We start from the raw sequence: 18,100 nt of genomic DNA on the forward strand, positions 1-18,100 counted from the left end.
CCCTGGGTTAAAGCCCCAACACTACAAAGTAAAACTTATTCACACATTTGTGAACATGTCTGGATTTTCTTCATGTTCCACAATTAAAACAAGTTATTTCAGTAAGTTGGACACAGAAAAGTAGATAGTTAAATTAGTTATACAAATAAACATCAAAGATGTTTGAAATATAGTAATACTCTCACATTGTCATTTGTTGTAAAAAATACCACTATATAGATATATAGCTAGGTAGTTGTGATTAGTTTAAAATACATTAGCATAACTAGCTAAATAAATCCTTAGTGTCAAAAAGTATTCTCTGACCGAGAGGTTTGAAAATTGTGACCAAACAAAACAATCCAAGCAGCATTCATTAAAACAGGAATCAACTAGAACAGCCTGTGGCGATCCTGAATGCCTCCTGTGTGCAGTGGTTACTTGCTTACGTTTGTGTAATACATCATAGAGATTAAAGTCAGAATTTAAGTAATTTAAGTCATAGCTGTTTTTCGAGTATATATACACTTTAAGTACTTAAGTGAGTTTATCTGGGTTCACAATTGAATGTTGGAACTACTTATTTGCATATTTTGGGTAATTCCCAAGGAGATTCTAAGAAATACCCTAAACTTGCCTCATATACATTATGATTTCTTAAATTATTCATCATATATTATATATAGAAATGTATTACTATGTATCACTGTATAATATGAATAAATGTCTCATATATATACATACATACATATATATATTGCTCTCTTGCTTTTGTTTTGTTTTGTTTTAATGGGTTACTCTGTAGCTCAGCCAGTCCTGGGATTCACTGTATAGACCAATTAGCCTCAAGTTTACAAAATTCTGTGTTTAAAATACTGGGATTAAGCCGGTTGTGGTGGCGCACAGCAGTAGGATTTGCTGAAGGAGGCAGAGGCAGGAGGATCACGAGTTCGAGGCCAGCCTGGGCTACACATTTAAAAAAAAAAAAATACTGGGATTAAAAGGGTTTAAGCCCTGTGTGACCAACTGTGTGTGTGCTTGTATGTGTGTGTGATGGGAATGGAACAAATGGAATGGAACTTGAGCTGTATCCAAAAGGTTAGTACAAATATCAGGCATTGAACATGAATGTGAGGTGAAGGACCAAAGAAACAGTTACCCTGACAGTAGCTGTAACGCTTTGTTCATGCAGCTTAGATAAGACAGGAACGTTTGTACCTGTGGGTAGAGGAATATAAATATAAAAATAGTTGGAATCTGTTTATAGAAGGCCCTTCCTTACAGGTGATGGGAAGCATCCATAGGGTGTGTGTGTAGAGAGTACAGATTAGGATGTCTTTTTCAATTACTTTTCTCACTGTAGTATTTTTTTTTTTTGACATTTATTTTTGTGTATTGCATATTTGCTTTCATGAGCTTATGTGTGCAGAAACCTGAGGATGTCAGAAAAGGGTATAGGATCCTCTGGGACACCAGCAAGTGCTCTTAACCACTATGGCATCTCTCCAGCCACTCCGCTGTGTTTTTTGATACAAGATCTCACTAAAACTGGAACTTTGGCTAGTCTGGCTGGATAGCCAGCTCCTGAAATCTGCTACATGCCGTCACACCCAGCTTTTACAATAGGTATTGGAAATTTGGATTCTTGGGACCTAATGCTTGCATAGCAAGCACTTCATCCACTGAACTATCTCCCAAGCAGCACATCTGAAGTTTTTGGGTTTTTTTTTTTTTTTAAGTAATGAAGGTGAATGCACTAGTATAGATGATTTGCTGGGTGTTACGCATTGAGAAGGTAGCCCTTACTCCTAAGTGTGTAAACAAGAGTCTCTTGATTTTTTGTGACTTCTTTGGGCTCTTCCTTCTATTGGTTTGCCTTGTTCAACTTTGATGTGACTGTCTGTCTTAGTCAGAGTATCTATTGCTGCACAAAACATCATGACCAAGAAGCAAGTTGGGGAGGAAAGGGTTTATTCAGCTTACACTTCCACATTGCTGTTCATCACCAAAGGAAGTCAGGACTGGAACTCAAGCAGGTCAGGAAGCAGGAGCTGATGCAGAGGCCATGGAGGGATGTCACTTACTGGCTTGCTTCCCCTGGCTTGCTCAGCCTGCTTTCTTATAGAACCCAGGTCTACCAGCCCAGGGATGGCTCCACCTACAATGGGAGGGGCCCTCCTGCCTTGATCACTAGTTGAGAAAATGCCTTACAGCTGGATCTCATGGAGGCATTTCCTCAACTGAGGCTCCTTCTCTGTGATAACTCCAGCTTGTGTCAGGTTGACACAAAACCACTATTTTGTTTTATTTTGCTGTTTTGTTATTTCTAGAAGCCTGTTCTTTTCTAATGACGGGCAACTCAATACATCCAAATAGGAGGAGACAAGAATGTTTTTTTTTTTTTAATTATTTATTTATTTATTATATTTAAGTGCAGACACACCACAAGAGGGTGTCAGATCTCGTTACAGATGGTTGTGAGCCACCATGTGGTTGCTGGGATTTGAACTCAGGACCTCTGGAAGACCAGTCAGTGCTCTAACCACTGAGCCATCTCTGCAGCCCAAGAATGTATTTTCAATATAAAGAGCGAAAAGGTAGCACTTGAAGATGAGAATTTTTCCTAATATCTGTTTACTTCTGTATCTCTTGTAGTAAATTTTGGCACAGTTGCTATCCACTGGCATTTGGTTCTCTATGCTTAGCTTCAAAAATGATATCTGACACATAGCAAGAAGCTTTTTAAGTCTTGGTTGTGTGGAGCCCATTCAAGAAAAGGCTGTTGTTTTTTTGTTTTTTGTTTTTTATTGACACGCAATGTTTGTTCTTATTTATAGAGTTTAATAATATAATTCAGTACACATATGTAATTGTCAAATGAGTAATCAGTGTTTCCATCTTTTCAAACACTACCATTTCTGTCTAGTGAGTACCTTCAATCTCTTTTCCAGTAGTTGTTTGTAAAATGTATAATTGATTGCTGTAGACTCGAAATCAACGTCTGTCCTGGAGAATGTTAGAGCTGTTGCTGACAGTTGTGTGTGCTTTATCATCTTCCCTACATGTCATTCTGTACTGACTTCCTTTGTACTTTGTATTTCCATGTTACTAACTCTTAAAATCCTCCAGTTGAATGGAAGCATGCAATATCTCCTTGATGGAATGATTTCACTTTCTTGGATATTTATATAATAAATATCTATTATACAGTAGGTCGATTTTTATTTTTGTGAACCTTCCATAATGTTCCAAGATGGCTGTCTCAGTTTATATTCCCAACAGTAGAGTTTCTTTGTTTATAGCTCACTATCGTGTGTGTGTGTGTGTTTGTGTGTGTGTGTGTACACATGAGTAGGCTTTTGTGTGCTACAGCATTTGGGAATTGATTCACTCATACCTTGTTGAAGCAGAGTCTCTTTTGATTTTGATGCCTTATATACTTCTGTCTCTACCTTCTTATTCCTCAATGTAGTTCTGAGATTACAGGTGCATGCCAGCCGTTACATTAAATAGGTTCTGTGGGTTCTGAATAAGAATCAGATCTTGGACTTGTATTACAAGCACTTAGATCTGCTGAACCATCTCCCTGCCCTCCTAGATAGACTGATTCCTGAATGACCTTACCAGGACCAGCTATCAGAAGCAGATAAACCTTACTTAGGGTGATTTAATGCTTATCAAGTTTTGGGGGACTGAAGTTAGGAACATCTAGGATGGGCACGTGTCATTGGGCTTAGGCTATCTGCGATACTTCCTTAGGATAGAGAAGCATTTCAGGAATCTCGGGTGTGGACTTAACAGGTTCTTATGAGAACAAATCTAACTGAAGCTATGTAACATTCCTCAGAATGAGGCGAATGTGAGCTTAGAACTCCCCAGAGGAGGAGAAGCTGTAGTGAAGGGAGTCCCCCATTACCCACCAAGCTCCAGAAGACTATCCCGTCCGTGGTAGACATCAGCCTTAATTAGCAGTTTTCCCATACCAGCCCTTGTTTTATTGATAAGCGCCATTCTAACGGAGGTAAAATATCTCACTGTGGTTCACATTTCCCTGGTGGTTGGTGTGCTGCTCATTTCTTCATATACTATTGGCCATATTTTCTTTTGAAATGTGTATTCAGATAATTTATATTTTTAAATCAAATTTCTATCTAATTTCATGGTGAAATTTGACAACAAAATATGGTTGGGAGTATAGTTACAAGAAAGCTAAGCTATTATGTTAAAGGTTTCCCCTAGAAGTCTTAGCTACTGTAGAACTTCTTAAAAGTGTAAGACAGTGAATGAGACCTTAGGGAACAGGCCTGTCATCCCAGCCACATGAGAGGCCATGACAAGAAAATCACCAAGTTTAAGGCTTGCCTGTGCTACAGAGTGAGGGCTGGAGATACAGTTTCGGGGCAGAGTGTTCAAATAACATGAATGTACTCTGTATGTAAAAGAAGTCTTTGTCAGTAAGAGGACCGAGGCAAATAACTATGCATTGCATGTTTAACTTAAAGTCTTAATTACATATTGTTTAGTCTCATTTGAATGTGCATTTTTGGTAAAAAAATTTTTAGAGATAGTGGTAAAGTTAAAGCATATTTAATTCCAGTCCAAGGTGGTATTTACTGACAAATCTTAGTATACTGGAGTGAATATAATCCTTTTTTCCCCAGTTTCTATCTTGAGGGAGGTATACAACTCAATTTAAGCTTAATTAATAAGATGTTATTATAGGAACATGGGTATTCAGTGGCTGTGACTGAAGAAAATTCCCCACCACGCTCCCCAAAAAAACCATTAACTATAATAACTCAAAGAGGGACAGGTATTGTAAGCATCTCCTCACTCCATGGTGGAAAGTTGACAAACCTCATCTTGCACAGATTTGGTGCAGATACTGGGGGTGGAGTGTAATGGTCATATCCTGCCTGAAAAACAACACTGCCCCATCTTCTGACTCTTGTCTCCTTCCCAAAAATCCTCCTCCATGGTGTTCTTTAAGCTCCCAGGAAATGTCCCATGTAGGGCTGAACATTCAGTCATTTTCAGAATTTTGAACCATTATGAGTCTGAAATAGCCTCTGTCTGTTGCCAAAAGAAGCTTCTCTAGCAAAGCTGACAACAGCACTGTCTGATGGTATGAGCAGGCACTTAGCGCACTTAGAGTCATGTTTGACAGAAGCATAGTAGCCTCCTCACTAAAGCATGTGGCCCCATCCTCACCGCCCCCTTTCAGCGTCCACAGTGCTAAATGGAAATTCCTTCCTGTGGCGCACACTAGGTATGCTGTATGCACTATGTGTTTCAGACAGATCAGCTATGATTATTCCAGATGTCAAAGATCTCCGTAATCGTTAAATCACTAGAATATTTTAATAGTAGATTACTCACTGAAGTGATATTATTTTAGATATATTGTATTACATTTCTAGTTTTATAAATTATGTTTGTTATAAATATTAATTTACCTATATAGCTTAGATTATATTTCGGCTAGGCAGCTCTTTTCTAAACTGGAACAGCAAACTCTGGCTCTCAAGTCTATCCTGATTTTTTTTTTCATGAGTAAAGTTTTATCAGAATAGTCCATCAGTTTTATGATGTGTAAGCCTGAGTTTATACTAGAGTTGTATGGTTGTCACAGAGTCATCTGGCCTTTAAAGCCTAAAAACTGGTTTCTCTCATCCTTAATGGGCTTTCCCTGCTCTAGACTGTAAGGCTGTTTGATGTGTTACCTTTTCTTTTGAATCATAGTGAAGAAAGGGAGCAGGGGAATGGCTGCTATAAAATCAGTAAAAGAAAAAATTATAATGGTAGTTTTACAAGTACTTTGAATTAGGAAATTCTTTTAAAAATTGGATTCTTTTTTAAAATAGATATGAACAACCTGGTAAATAAAATAAAGCAGTATACTATACATAATACATGATAATAAAAACTTTAAAGCCAAATGCAGATCAGTTATGAAAAGAATAAAACAACTTGTAAAAAAAAATAGTGTTTTTGAAAAATATTGTCATGTCAAAAACAGTTTTACTACATTTCAAAATTCATACCATTTAAGAATACAGTTGTCCTTCAATCTCTATGGTATTAGGACCTGAACCAATATTTTTAGGTGCTTAAATAAATCCCTTATACTATAAAATGTTGCTATGTTTGTAGTATCTATCACTCACACATATTCCTCCATACTTTTAGTTGTGCCTGAATTATCTATAGTGCTTAGCAATATATGTTATATAAATAGTTTTCATACTGTATTGTTCAAGAAATGCTGATCAAAAAAGTCTGTACTTGTGTACAGAGCATTTTATTCAATGTTATTCCAATATGAAGTTGGTTGAAACCATAGATGGGAAGCTCACAGATATGTAAGACTGTGACTCTATTTGTAGGTTTTTAAATATCTTGAAATTAAAATGTAACCTGTAACTTAAAGATGGTATACAGTAATGAGTGACTACAGTATATGTACACCCAGATGTTTAAGGCTGGGTGTGATGGTGCACACCTATAATCCAAGTGCGACAGTACTGTGATATAATACTCCAGAGGAAGAAGCAGGAGGGCTAGGAATTTAAGGTCATCCTCTGCTGTATTGGAGGTCGGCCTATGGTAAAGGAGAGCTTATCTCAACAAAACAGCAACAGCAGAACCCCACTATTTTGTTATTTCTTTTCTGGGGACACCTATCTAAATGCAGAAATAATGTGGAGTTTTGGCAAGCTTTTGAAAAGAGAATATAAAATTAGCAGTAAGGAGTTGGAATTTATGTATTTCATGTTGGTATTTTTATCTCTGTTCAACTGTTAAGCATATGCAGTCTGAGGGTTTCTTTTCACATTGCTTTGAAACTGACCAGATACTCTCTGCTGTATACAGTTGATATATTGAGTAGTTGTACATAGGGTTTTATCAGCAATATAGCTTGTGCAATCCAACCACTATTTGGTGCATAATTTTCCTTCTGAAAATGATGCTGGATTTAATTTTATTGCTCCTAAAGCAGCGTATTACAGTGTTCTGTTTATACTGTAACACAGGACACATTATGTGTGAGAGCATAGTGTGGTTTTGGAGCCAAGCAGGTCTTTTAGCTTTTACTTACTAAAATTGACGTGACACAGTAGAGCCTGTTCTGCCTTTGTTTACTCATATGTAAAATGTGGTGGTGCCTTATGTATTTAAATAATAAACTAGAAAATTACAATTAGCAAAGTGACTATAGCTATAACCTCTTATTGCCACTTAGTATGCTGGGTTTTCTTTTTTTTTTTTTTTATCAAACTGAAACATCCTAATTGTCAGTTTTATACATTTCATTATGTATTTTATTGGCTCCTACCTTTTCAGAAACATAACAAAATAATAAGTAATATTCTATTTTACTATTTCAGTCAAAGAAAAATAAGAAGAAGTCAAAGTCAGATGCTAAAGCAGTGCAAAACAGTTCACGCCATGATGGAAAGGAAGTTGATGAAGGTATTTGAGCAAGGGAAAGGCCTACAGAAAATATTTAATTTTTTTAAACGGAGGTGTGTGGTATAAAAGCTGCATTTGTTTGACTTAATCTTGTATGTAGCTCTTTTTAATTGCCATAAATTTTATCATAAAGATCTGTGACATTGTTAAGAAACACTTTGGTTATCTAAATCATTTAAGCATCTAATAGTGCTTACTTATCCTTTAAATTTATGTTTGCTCAGTATTGTGAGCAATTGAGAGGCCATTCATCTTGTCTTTGTTTCCTAAAAATATGGTTTGGAGTTTCCCATTTTCTTAAATACACCATTCCTAAAAGGCTGTGTGCAAAATTCTTAAATAAGCCATTTATTATCTCACCCTAAACTGGATTAGGAGCAGATACAACTCCTGTCACTTCTACCCAACAGGGTAAAAAGATACAATTCTATTCTGTTAAAAACAAAACAAGAATAAAAAATAGTTTTTTCGCCTAAAATAACATGAGATTAGAATAAATTCTTAGGGTAAATTAGTATAGTCAGCACTCTTGGTTTTTAGCTTAATACCTAAATTTATTATATCTCATCCCATCCCAGTTTTTTTCCCTCAAAGCTACGACCTTTTTTTGTCTTCCCCTTACTGAATAACATCTTTTTTCTCGGGCTGTGTCAGGAGCCTGGGAAACTAAAGTTAGTCACAGAGAGAAACGACAGCAGCGTAGACGTGATAAAGTGCTGACTGATTCTGGTTCATTGGATCCAACTATCCCTGGGATAGAAAATACCATCACAGTTTCCACCGAGCAACTTACAGCTGCATCATTTCCTGTTGGTTCCAAGAAGAATAAAGGTATATTAGTGGAACATAAGGCTGGTACATCAAATCAAACTCCTTTAAGTCAGATGTACAAGATATGTCAATCTTTTTGATCTGCTAACTTTGTGCTGATATACCCTTCATGAGAGTTTTGTGAACCACATCCTGGTTACCGCATAACAGCAGTGTTGTTAATATTGCCTAATGAATGGCTTATTAAATTAAAATTTGCCTCTCTGCCTTGAGTCACATCAGAGAGTGTTGTTGCTTCTTTCCCTTGTGTGTTGCTTTGCCCCATCCTCTTACATCTCCATCTCCTACAGTGGATAAAACATGATTAAATGGAATATTTATCACCATTCTGCATGCTGGGCACTTTCATTCCAAGATAAAACAAGCATGTTCCGGTTAGTGCAGGTTCTGTCTATCCACCCCAGTTTTTTGTTTTGTTTCTGGCAATTCCATAGATATTAATAAAGCTAAATCAAAATTTCAAAGATGGTTGAGCCAGTGTCCTTCCTACCAAGTACGCAGATGTGCAAGCAATCCAGACTGACAGCCACTCCAGGGGGCACTGCTTTATTCCTTCTGCTTTTGTTAGTGGCCTCCCTGTTGTCTACCCTTCAGTTAGCAGATCACCTTCTTGACCTTGTTGGTTTTATTTTATTTTTTGCCTGCTAACTTCGTGAAATTGTCGCCATAGCCCAGTGAGCTTTCCTTGTCCATTCTGCTGTCTTTGAGTACTTTGAGTACCTGTGCTGGTGGCTTACGATGGGCATGCCTTCCTTGCTTGCACCTTGTGTTTCATGGGGTTTCAGTTGGCTTAGTTTGGTTTTGGTACATTGTAATAATTGTGCTTATTTTGTGCCAGAAAATTGGAATTTTTATGTTAAGACATATATTCTCACTTTTTAACCATATTTCCTATGTTATAATCCCAAATCTGGCAACAGTTTTTTAATGGGTGTGCTTGCTTCTGGGATTATTGAAAAGGCAGCTCATGTTAAGATGAGGCGAAGTTGAATCCAATTTCAGAGCCCAAGTTTTCAGTTCCTACCTATAAGAACCTTCAGAATTCAGAAGCATTGCAGAGTAATGGTCCCTATTTATATTTGGGCAATTTTCTAGGATTGGCATGTAATTGACATGTGAAGTGTGTTATACAATCACTTTTTCCAATGTCAAAACTGGCACTTGAAGGACCAATTTATTATAGATCACAATTGTATGTTCCACCTGATTTAATGTACTTACTGGCCTGTTTAGTATTAAATAAACTTTATTTCTATTTCAACCCAGGTGATTCTCATCTAAATGTTCAAGTTAGCAACTTTAAGTCTGGAAAAGGAGATTCTACACTTCAGGGTGAGAGAAATTACATGGCACTTAACCTTAAGGCCCATCAAAATAGAAACGTGGATACATGTGTCTTTCCTTATGTGAATGATATTCAAGGAAGGAAAAGGGATTAAAGTTATTTTTAATTTCTAAATTAAAATGAGAGCCTAGAGAATTTGAAAAATGGAAAAGGAAGATCATTCATACTCTGGGTTTGGTATGTTGTAGCTCCTCCCCCTCCCATATACAGAAACATTCTCTAATAATTTATGTACAGTTTTGCTTCTTACATCAGTTAAGCCAAGTGAGAAGGATCTTTGTTGTTTGGGATAAAAAGACTTTATTCTGTATCTTAAGAAAATGTAGTTCTTATAAATTTTAATTGCTTTCTTGATGGGATCAAATATGTTATAATAAACAAATATAGTTTAAAGTTATTGGGTGCTTCACAAACAAAATTAACCTGATTCGCTCATTCCTCGTCACTGCAGGCAGAGAGAGCAGTGTGCCAGCCTAAAAGCTAAAGTGTCACAGGAAAAGCATCTTCTCCTTTATCACTTGTTGACACCATAGCTTGCCCTCATGCCTTATGTCTCAATCTTAGCTTCTCATCTAGGAAGTGCGCTCTCTGCCCCCCCCTCTCTCTCTTACACACACACACACATACACGCACGCACGCACGCACGCCGCACTCATAAGGCCTGCACTCTATCCTTGAGGTCCTGACATTGATTTGGTCTCGGCTGATGCCGTACAGTCTGTTTAGATTCCTCATTTGGTTCTAATGACCAGTCATTATTCATAATTTAATATACAAACTGTATGTAAGGAAAGGACATGTAACTAAGGAGAAATCTTCATTTTCAAAGTGGTGAGTATGCAGAATATACTAGATACGTGTTTTCAGTTTGTCGTTTTGCCATTGAGAGCATCACTAGTGTGCACGTCACATTTTAAACCTTTTGTTGCCTTTTAAGTTAAGGAATTGTTAGCCAGGCATTGTGGTGCATGCGTGTAATCCCAGCACATGGAGCAGAGGCAGAAGGACCATGAGAGTAATGTGAGACATGTAATGAGACCTGTGTCACTAAAACCCTTAAGCTTTAAAACCATGTCAAGCTGCACTGCTTACCTTTTACACTAAGAGGGAAGTTCTGAGTACTGATAAGCTGAGCTGTTCTAGAAATACAAAAATACCCTCAATTTTAACAAGAAATATTCTGTTTTTAATCCTTACTTTTTTTCTTTAAGTTTCTTCAGGGTTGAATGAAAATCTTACTGTTAATGGAGGAGGCTGGAGTGAAAAGTCTGTGAGACTCTCCTCAGCGTTGAGTACAGGTGAGGAGAAGTGGAACTCTGTCCCGCCTGCTTCTGCAGGCAAGAGGAAAACAGAGCCGTCGTCTGCTTGGACTCAAGATCCTGGAGATCCTAATGCAAATGGGAAAGACTGGGGAAGGAGTTGGAGTGATCGCTCAATATTTTCTGGCATTGGTAAGAACTTTCAGAAAAAAATTTTAATTCATTTAAAGTTGGTAATTGATACAGATTGAATTTTTCGGGAATTGTAAAAGAAAACAAGCCATTAATAGAAGTAGAAATATTCCTAAACTGGACATAGTAGTGCATTCCTGCAATCCCAGGCTGAAGAGTCAGGAGGTTATTTATCCTCGGGGCATGAGTTAGAGAAGAGCTGGGCTACAGGAGATAATGTTTAAAAAACCCCAGAGAGACAGACAGACACTAAGAAATGCTAGTCCTGCCATGCAGAAGTAATATCTCAGACCCTCTACACAGAACAGAGCAACTAACCCGACTAACGTTTTACTTTCTGTGTAGTGCTCTCACATTCTCCTACCACATTTGCTCCTCAGCATGGCTAACGGATGTATGCATGTGTGTGTGCATTTGTTTATTTATATACGAGTGCACTGTACCTGTCTTCAGGCACACCAAAAGATGGTTGTGAGTCAGCATGTGGTTGCTAAGAATTGAACTCAGGACCTCTGGAAGAGCGGTCAGTGTGGTACTAGAGACATTTCTAGTATCCATTTTATAGTCTGTAAATGCCTTTATAATTTTTCTCTGGATTTTAATGGTAAAAATTAGTAGTTCAACAGCTTGTTTTTACTGAAAGTCATTGATCTTTTAAGCAACATGTACTTACAGAAATCTTTATTAAATATGGAAAATTGCAAATAAGTAAGGGGAAGCGCGTTATCACACCACCCAGTGCCAGCTGCAGTTAGTTTTGTATTTGTTTTTCTTCTCCACTGTGTATAATTTTTGTTTTTACAATAAACTAAATTGAATATGCATTTTTATGTTTCTTTTTCCCATCCCTAAATTGATAAGCATGTCTTATAAGCATGTTTACCTAACAGCATTGTGTGCTATATTTAAACATAGTATAGCTTACTTACCTGTTTCTATATCATTCTTATCTAACTTTTTAAAAACTATTTTAGGCACATTTAGCGTATCTTTTTAGGATAAACTGTTGGGATAACTTGCGTTAACAGAACGTGAATGTGTTATTGTACTGTCAGTTACTCTTACATGTCTTCAGTGGCCGTGTATTGCATTCTTACTTTCCAAGGTGTCTCTGTCTTGATAAGCATAAACGTATAAATAATTTTGGCTGACTTTTAAATCACTGATGCAGTTAGGTATTTTTCCATGAATTGATCATTTCTACATCTTTCACCAGCTTTCTATTCATGTTCTTTGCCATTTGTTTAGTGGCATTATGCTTCTTTTTGGCTTTATAAAATTGAATTACAGTTCAACTAATCTTTTATGGGGGGGTTGTTTTTATTTCTTCAGAGTCACTATGTAGCCCTAGCTAGCCTAGACAATTGTTTACAAGGCTGGCTTGGAATTCTTAGACACTCCAATCTGCCTTCTGAATGTTGGAAATACAGTTGTGAGCCACCATGCCACACTTGAGCATGCTTTTCCTGTTGTACTTACAGCAGGTGTTTGTTATGACAACAAACCACAACCTCTTCCTTAGCTATTAGCTTTCTTTCCTTAGCTAAGCATTCCTTTTTAAAAGACTGATCTCTCAACAAGCAAACTGATTCATTCACTAATTCTGTTTCAAGTTTCTTTCCTCACCTATAATGTCAAAAAACTGTCTAGAAATACAAAAATCTGTTTACAGAGATAATCTCTAAATTTCTACCATCATTTTCAACAGAAAGAACAAAATTGTTATACTAAAAGTATCCTTTCATATTTGGCATTTTAAAAAGTATCAGGTTTTATGGAATAATGTTAGAAACACTGACCTTCTAATACATTTTTAGTTTACTTATAGAACCTATATCGTTTCACTATTAGAACATGGATTTAGGCAGTGTTTGGTTAATATTGTTACAAATAAAATTAAGTAGCCAATTAGATGGGTGGACTTCCCTAGCTAAATTTTAAACTTTTGTTGAAATTGAAAGAGAACTATGTTAAGTTCTTAAAGTACAGTCATGTTGAGTAACAAACCAAACACCTTTCAAAATGCTTGTTAGGTAGGTGGTTTGTCATTGTGTAGGCATCGTGGCATGTGCTCACAGTAGGTGAGAAAGTCTCATGTGTAGCCTGCTGTTGACCAAAGTGTCATTCTGTTTGCAGAAAAGTACCTTGGAAATATTTTGAAGATACATGGTGTAGTAGAATGAGAATAGACTAGTTCAGACAGACCTGTTAGGAGGTTATGAACATTTAGTTACATAGCCTGAACGAACCTGACATTTAAGTAATTGTGAGAATTGTTTGTAGTGTCAGGCACCAAGTTTGGTGCCTCGTATAAAGTCCTTGCTTAAATTATGACAGAAATGATTATCTAGGGGAATGAATAGGCCTGGAAACAGTTACACCTAAGCAGTTCACTAAGTATTAGCAAATGATTTGCTAGCTCTAAAATGACCTAGCTGTAAGGATTAAAACTCGGTGTACAAAAGAGCCATCCACATATTAGGCACTCAGTACATAAGTATTGCTATATTATTGGTTCTCATTTTTAAAAGATAATCTTTAAATATTGATATTATAGTTTTAAATCTGTACATTTTTCAAGTTCTTTGCAAATTAAAGGTTGCAAGTGACGTTCTTTATTTTGCCAGCTGCTTGGTCTAGTGTGGCTGGGGGGGGTGAGTGCCTCTCAGCAGAACTCTGCTTCTTTTGCATCTCTCACACTTAACTCTGCTGTCTCTGGTATGTGAAAACAGTCTTTCGTTCAGTTAACCAAAACACTCTTGTTTAATTTTAGCACTTGTTAATTAGAAAATTGATGAGCATCATAAATTGCTTTCAACATAGTTAATATATGTCATATAGGTCTGTAGGTTTTAGGGGACATGTATATCTTTATGTGCTAGCGACTTAGGTTCTATGGCCTACCACTGGCAATTGATGAGTATAGATTACACTCTTGGAGGCCTTCGCTGTAGGTTAGGACAGTAGTTCTTAACCTTCCTAGTGCTAATCCCTTTAGTACAGCTCTTGTTGTGATGACCCCAACCATAAGATGATTTTCACTCTACTTCCTGTAACTGTAGTTTTGCTACTGTTAAGAATCATAATGTACATATCCATGTTTTCTGATGGTCTTAGGTGGTCTTTGGGAAAGGGGTCGTGACCTACATACAAATACAGAAAGAGAACTGCTGGGCTATGACATCCTCTTGTTACTAATACTCCACCAAACTTCTGGTTGGATTTGGCATCTTTCTATTCATTTTTACTTGTTATGAATTTATAAATAAGCTTCTCTTAGACACGTATGCACAATAACTCTTAAGTACCTGTTCATCCAGAGTATGCACTATAAACTGTCAACCAACCATCAACCAACAGAAGCTATATATATTTATCAAGTATTATATAAGTCTGGAGGCACTGATTTATACAACTTGATTCACAGTTTTCTATGGACTTCGTTTACTAATAATGTTATTTGGAGATGTCTGGAACAGTAGCCTAGAATGGGTACGAGTAGACTCTTTCTATAAAAACAAACAGTAAAATAATCTGGGTTTGTGGGCCATGCTGTCATTGCCACAACTATCAACTCTGCTCTGCCGCAACAAGAAAGCAGCTGGAGATCAAAGGCAAATTAATATACTGACTTCAAAACACTATTCATTTGACCTTTTCTATAACCATTTAAAAATACGAAATTGTTCTTGGCTAATGGGTCAGTCCTGGTTGGAGTTGACCTTGATCTTTTCAACCATATATCATTTCCAGAAGAGCAGGTTAATTATGCCCTTCAGTTGATGACTGTTCAGTGCATAGATCAGAGAAAGAGTAGGAAGAGCAGAGCTACTGCAGCAATGGGGTTGTGTTTATGTCAACTTGAGTGACCATATTCGTGCGGTGATCTAAGTTTTACATCAAAATATACTAACATTTGAGTATATAATCAGATAAACAGTAATCATTAGTGAAATGCTAGCAGTCTCATCTACATATGTAAGTAAAGTTTTTCCTGTGGGTGGCTCTGAATCTAAGTGACTATCAGAGTCACCTAAGGACTCTTAGCGCACACGAAATTTGGACTCAGAAGGTCTAGTGTGTGTTTGCACCTGATACACTGCTGTAGTTTGCATTCTAGAATTAACTTATAGTCATAGAGCCAGGCCTTCTGACCTTTTGTGGCCTCTTTGTCTCAAAACTGTTCTGAACATTGGGCCTCCACTGCTTTCATCGGTTTCCTAAGAAACCTTGTAAATGCCCACTCTTATCCCACCTTTTCCAACAACTAGACTTAGAAGATAGTTCTCTCTCTCTCTCTCTCTCTCTCTCTCTCTCTCTCTCTCTCTCTCTCTTTCTCTCTCTCTCTCTCTCATGCATCTGAACATGATTCTAAACTTCTAGCAACTCTTGTTCCTCTGACTTCTCTGTCTCACCTCTCTGGTTAATTTCTTTCTTTAACTTCCTGTGAACTAAAAGTTGAGCTAACTCAAACGTTTTCTAACATTTTTTCTGATTTCTAAGGATATATGCGTGCCCTGAAACATCTAGCATTAAGATTTTTTTTGTTTGTTTGTTTTACTGCTTACCTTTAAGAAGAAAAATGGAACTTTTTTCAACATTTTGGAATTTGCAGTTGACAAGCGGATTCTAGTTGAGTGGAGTGGTGGTGGTGTGAATTAGAGCTAGCTATTATTATACTCAGAGTCACCCTCAGTCTTTCGTTTCCTCTTAGTTTAACTCTGTCATGTCTAAATTTTTCTTTTAGGAGAAATAAAAAATAGAATCCATGTGAAAAGTTTAGAACTTTTGTTATAAAGCAGCCTTAGGAAGTTCCATTTTTAATTTTATTGCATTCGTTTTTCATTTAAGGATCTACTGCTGAGCCAGTTTCTCAGTCTACCACTTCTGATTATCAGTGGGATGTTAGCCGTAATCAACCCTATATCGATGATGAATGGTCTGGGTTAAGTATGTCCTTTTAAATTTTTTCAGTTACTTCTCTCTGAATTTTCTTTTTATCACCCTGAATTCATGCTTTATGTCTTAATTTTAATCCTAATTTCTCCCCTTGAAAGGTCATGGTAATATAATTAGCATTAACTGTGCACTACTTGGAACTTGATTCTGAATTAAAACTAACTTTCCATAACGACCGAGGCAGTTTTATAGAAATAGTTGTATTTCTTTGGCTCTGGTGTAAAGGAAGAAGTGCTCTACAGTGGTGGCTCGAGTCATTGTGACGATGCGCACTGTTGTGCTGCTTCACAGCCCCGTCCATAGCCCGTGTAAGAGCGTGTGTGTGACGTGGGCATTGTGGCACCCCATTGTACCAGAAAACAGGCAAGGCTGATCAGTGAGTTCAAGGCCGGGATGGTTTGTGTAGGACTTCCAATCTGACAGGGCTACATACAAGACCCTGAATTGTCTCCATATTGAAAGGCTTACTACTTCATTTAAAATTACAAACTTACAAGGTTCCCTACTCCAGAACTCCAAATTTCAGAATGTGTTCTTTCCTATCATTTTGGTCCCAATTTTAGAAAAGAAAGTATAGACTTAATTTTTTTTTTTAATGTGTGTATGTAAAAGTTTTTAAATACTTTTGAAAATTGTCTTCTGGAGGTTGCTTTTTTCTCTTTGTCTTTATTTTAATAGGTTTGTTTTGTTTTGTTTTTGAGTTGACACCTCCTGAAAGAAGAGCTTGATTAACTCTCCTATATGTGTGTATTACTTGGGGGCAGAGGGTGTAACTAAATAACCCTTGCTAGTCTAGAACTCAGTGATCCGTCTACCTACTGTGCGTCCCAGGTACTGGATTAAAGGCAAGCACACAGCCCCCAGCTGGTTGCATGCAGTTCTTCATAGAGTGTTTAGTGTGGTGTGTGATAAAGTAATGAATTAGTCGTTGTAATGGGGATGGAAGTGAGCATAAACTGTCTGCCCGAGACTTGTCTCTCCCTGAATACTTCAAACTGTTGTATTGAGTAGATACTGGTTTTCCTCGCACTTTTAGGGAAATTGAAGCAAAAAGAGAAGAACTCTTAACTCTGCAGGCAAGTTAGTGGAAGGATGGGGTGCAAACCTTGCTGGTCTTGTACCACTTGTTCTCATTGTGCTTGTTACAGTCACAGAGGAAATAGTAATCATGGGGCTGGACACATGGCTCAGCCCATTGTCACAGGGCAGCTTGCAACTGTCTGCAATTCCAGTTCCAAGGGATCTAACACCCTCACAAGACATACACGTAAGCAAAATGCTGGTACACATAAAAATATATAAATGGGAAAATAAAGTAAAAATAGATAATAGTAATCATGAACGCAAGCCTGTAACATGGTGAATGAAGCAGTCCTTAAAGACTGAGATGGGGTTAGAAAGGTAATTAGAGAGGCCCATGTCCAAAGACGAAAGAGGTGGGGGTCAAGACTGTCCCACTCTGTGTGAACTGGAGGCAGAGGCAGGAAGATCTCTTAGTTCAAGGCTAGCCTGGTCTACCAAGTGAGTTGGTAAGACTACCCAGAAAAGCTCTGTATTGAAAAACAAAACAAACAAAAAAAAGACACTTATTTTGCTGTGTTCTGATGTCTCACTTTGTGGCCCATTCATTTGGGGTCACATTCTTAGTCCTTGAGTTCTGGGATGGATTACAGGTTTGTACCACAATTCCCTACTAAGGGTACTGCTTGGAAAGCTTAGTTTTAGTCCTAGGTGTAGAATAAAGTATATATTGAACTATAAAGTAGAACAAATAATGGATTCTGTGTACTTTGAATAGAACTGTATCAGGGAGCATGGGTTCTAAAAACAAAATAATCTGTGCTACTTTAGGAGAAAATAGCTCCCAGTCCAGAACTAGGAGTGGTTACAGTAGAGCTCCAGTAAAGGATCTGGGCTGCTGAGATTAGGGATTTAGCACTGAACTAGCAGGCACGGGCTTCTCCTGGACATTTGGACCTTAACTGTACAAAAGATTTTAAGTAGGAAAAAACTATCATTGGCTGATAAGAAAATAGTTTGAAAAAGAAAGAAAAATGACATA

The 18,100-nt window shown here is 37.3% G+C and overlaps 1 protein-coding gene across 4 annotated transcripts in view; it reads left to right on the forward strand.

Annotated features, from left to right (window-relative positions):
* The window catches only part of MTDH (metadherin), a 50,790-nt gene that overhangs the window by 16,997 nt on the left and 15,693 nt on the right, over positions 1–18,100 (forward strand). The window contains exons 3-7 of one of the 4 annotated variants that reach the window (XM_080909490.1): positions 7,368–7,452; positions 8,107–8,283; positions 9,550–9,615; positions 10,840–11,079; positions 15,931–16,029. In XM_080909490.1, coding sequence (XP_080765616.1) covers positions 7,368–7,452; positions 8,107–8,283; positions 9,550–9,615; positions 10,840–11,079; positions 15,931–16,029 — 667 coding nt within the window. The remainder of the gene's footprint in view (positions 1–7,367; positions 7,453–8,106; positions 8,284–9,549; positions 9,616–10,839; positions 11,080–15,930; positions 16,030–18,100) is intronic. The other 3 variants (XM_080909491.1, XM_080909492.1, XM_080909493.1) reach the window with 3 other exon arrangements.

This window comes from Micromys minutus, assembly GCF_963924665.1.
Source record: "Micromys minutus genome assembly, chromosome: 33".
Classification (NCBI taxonomy): domain Eukaryota; kingdom Metazoa; phylum Chordata; class Mammalia; order Rodentia; family Muridae; genus Micromys; species Micromys minutus.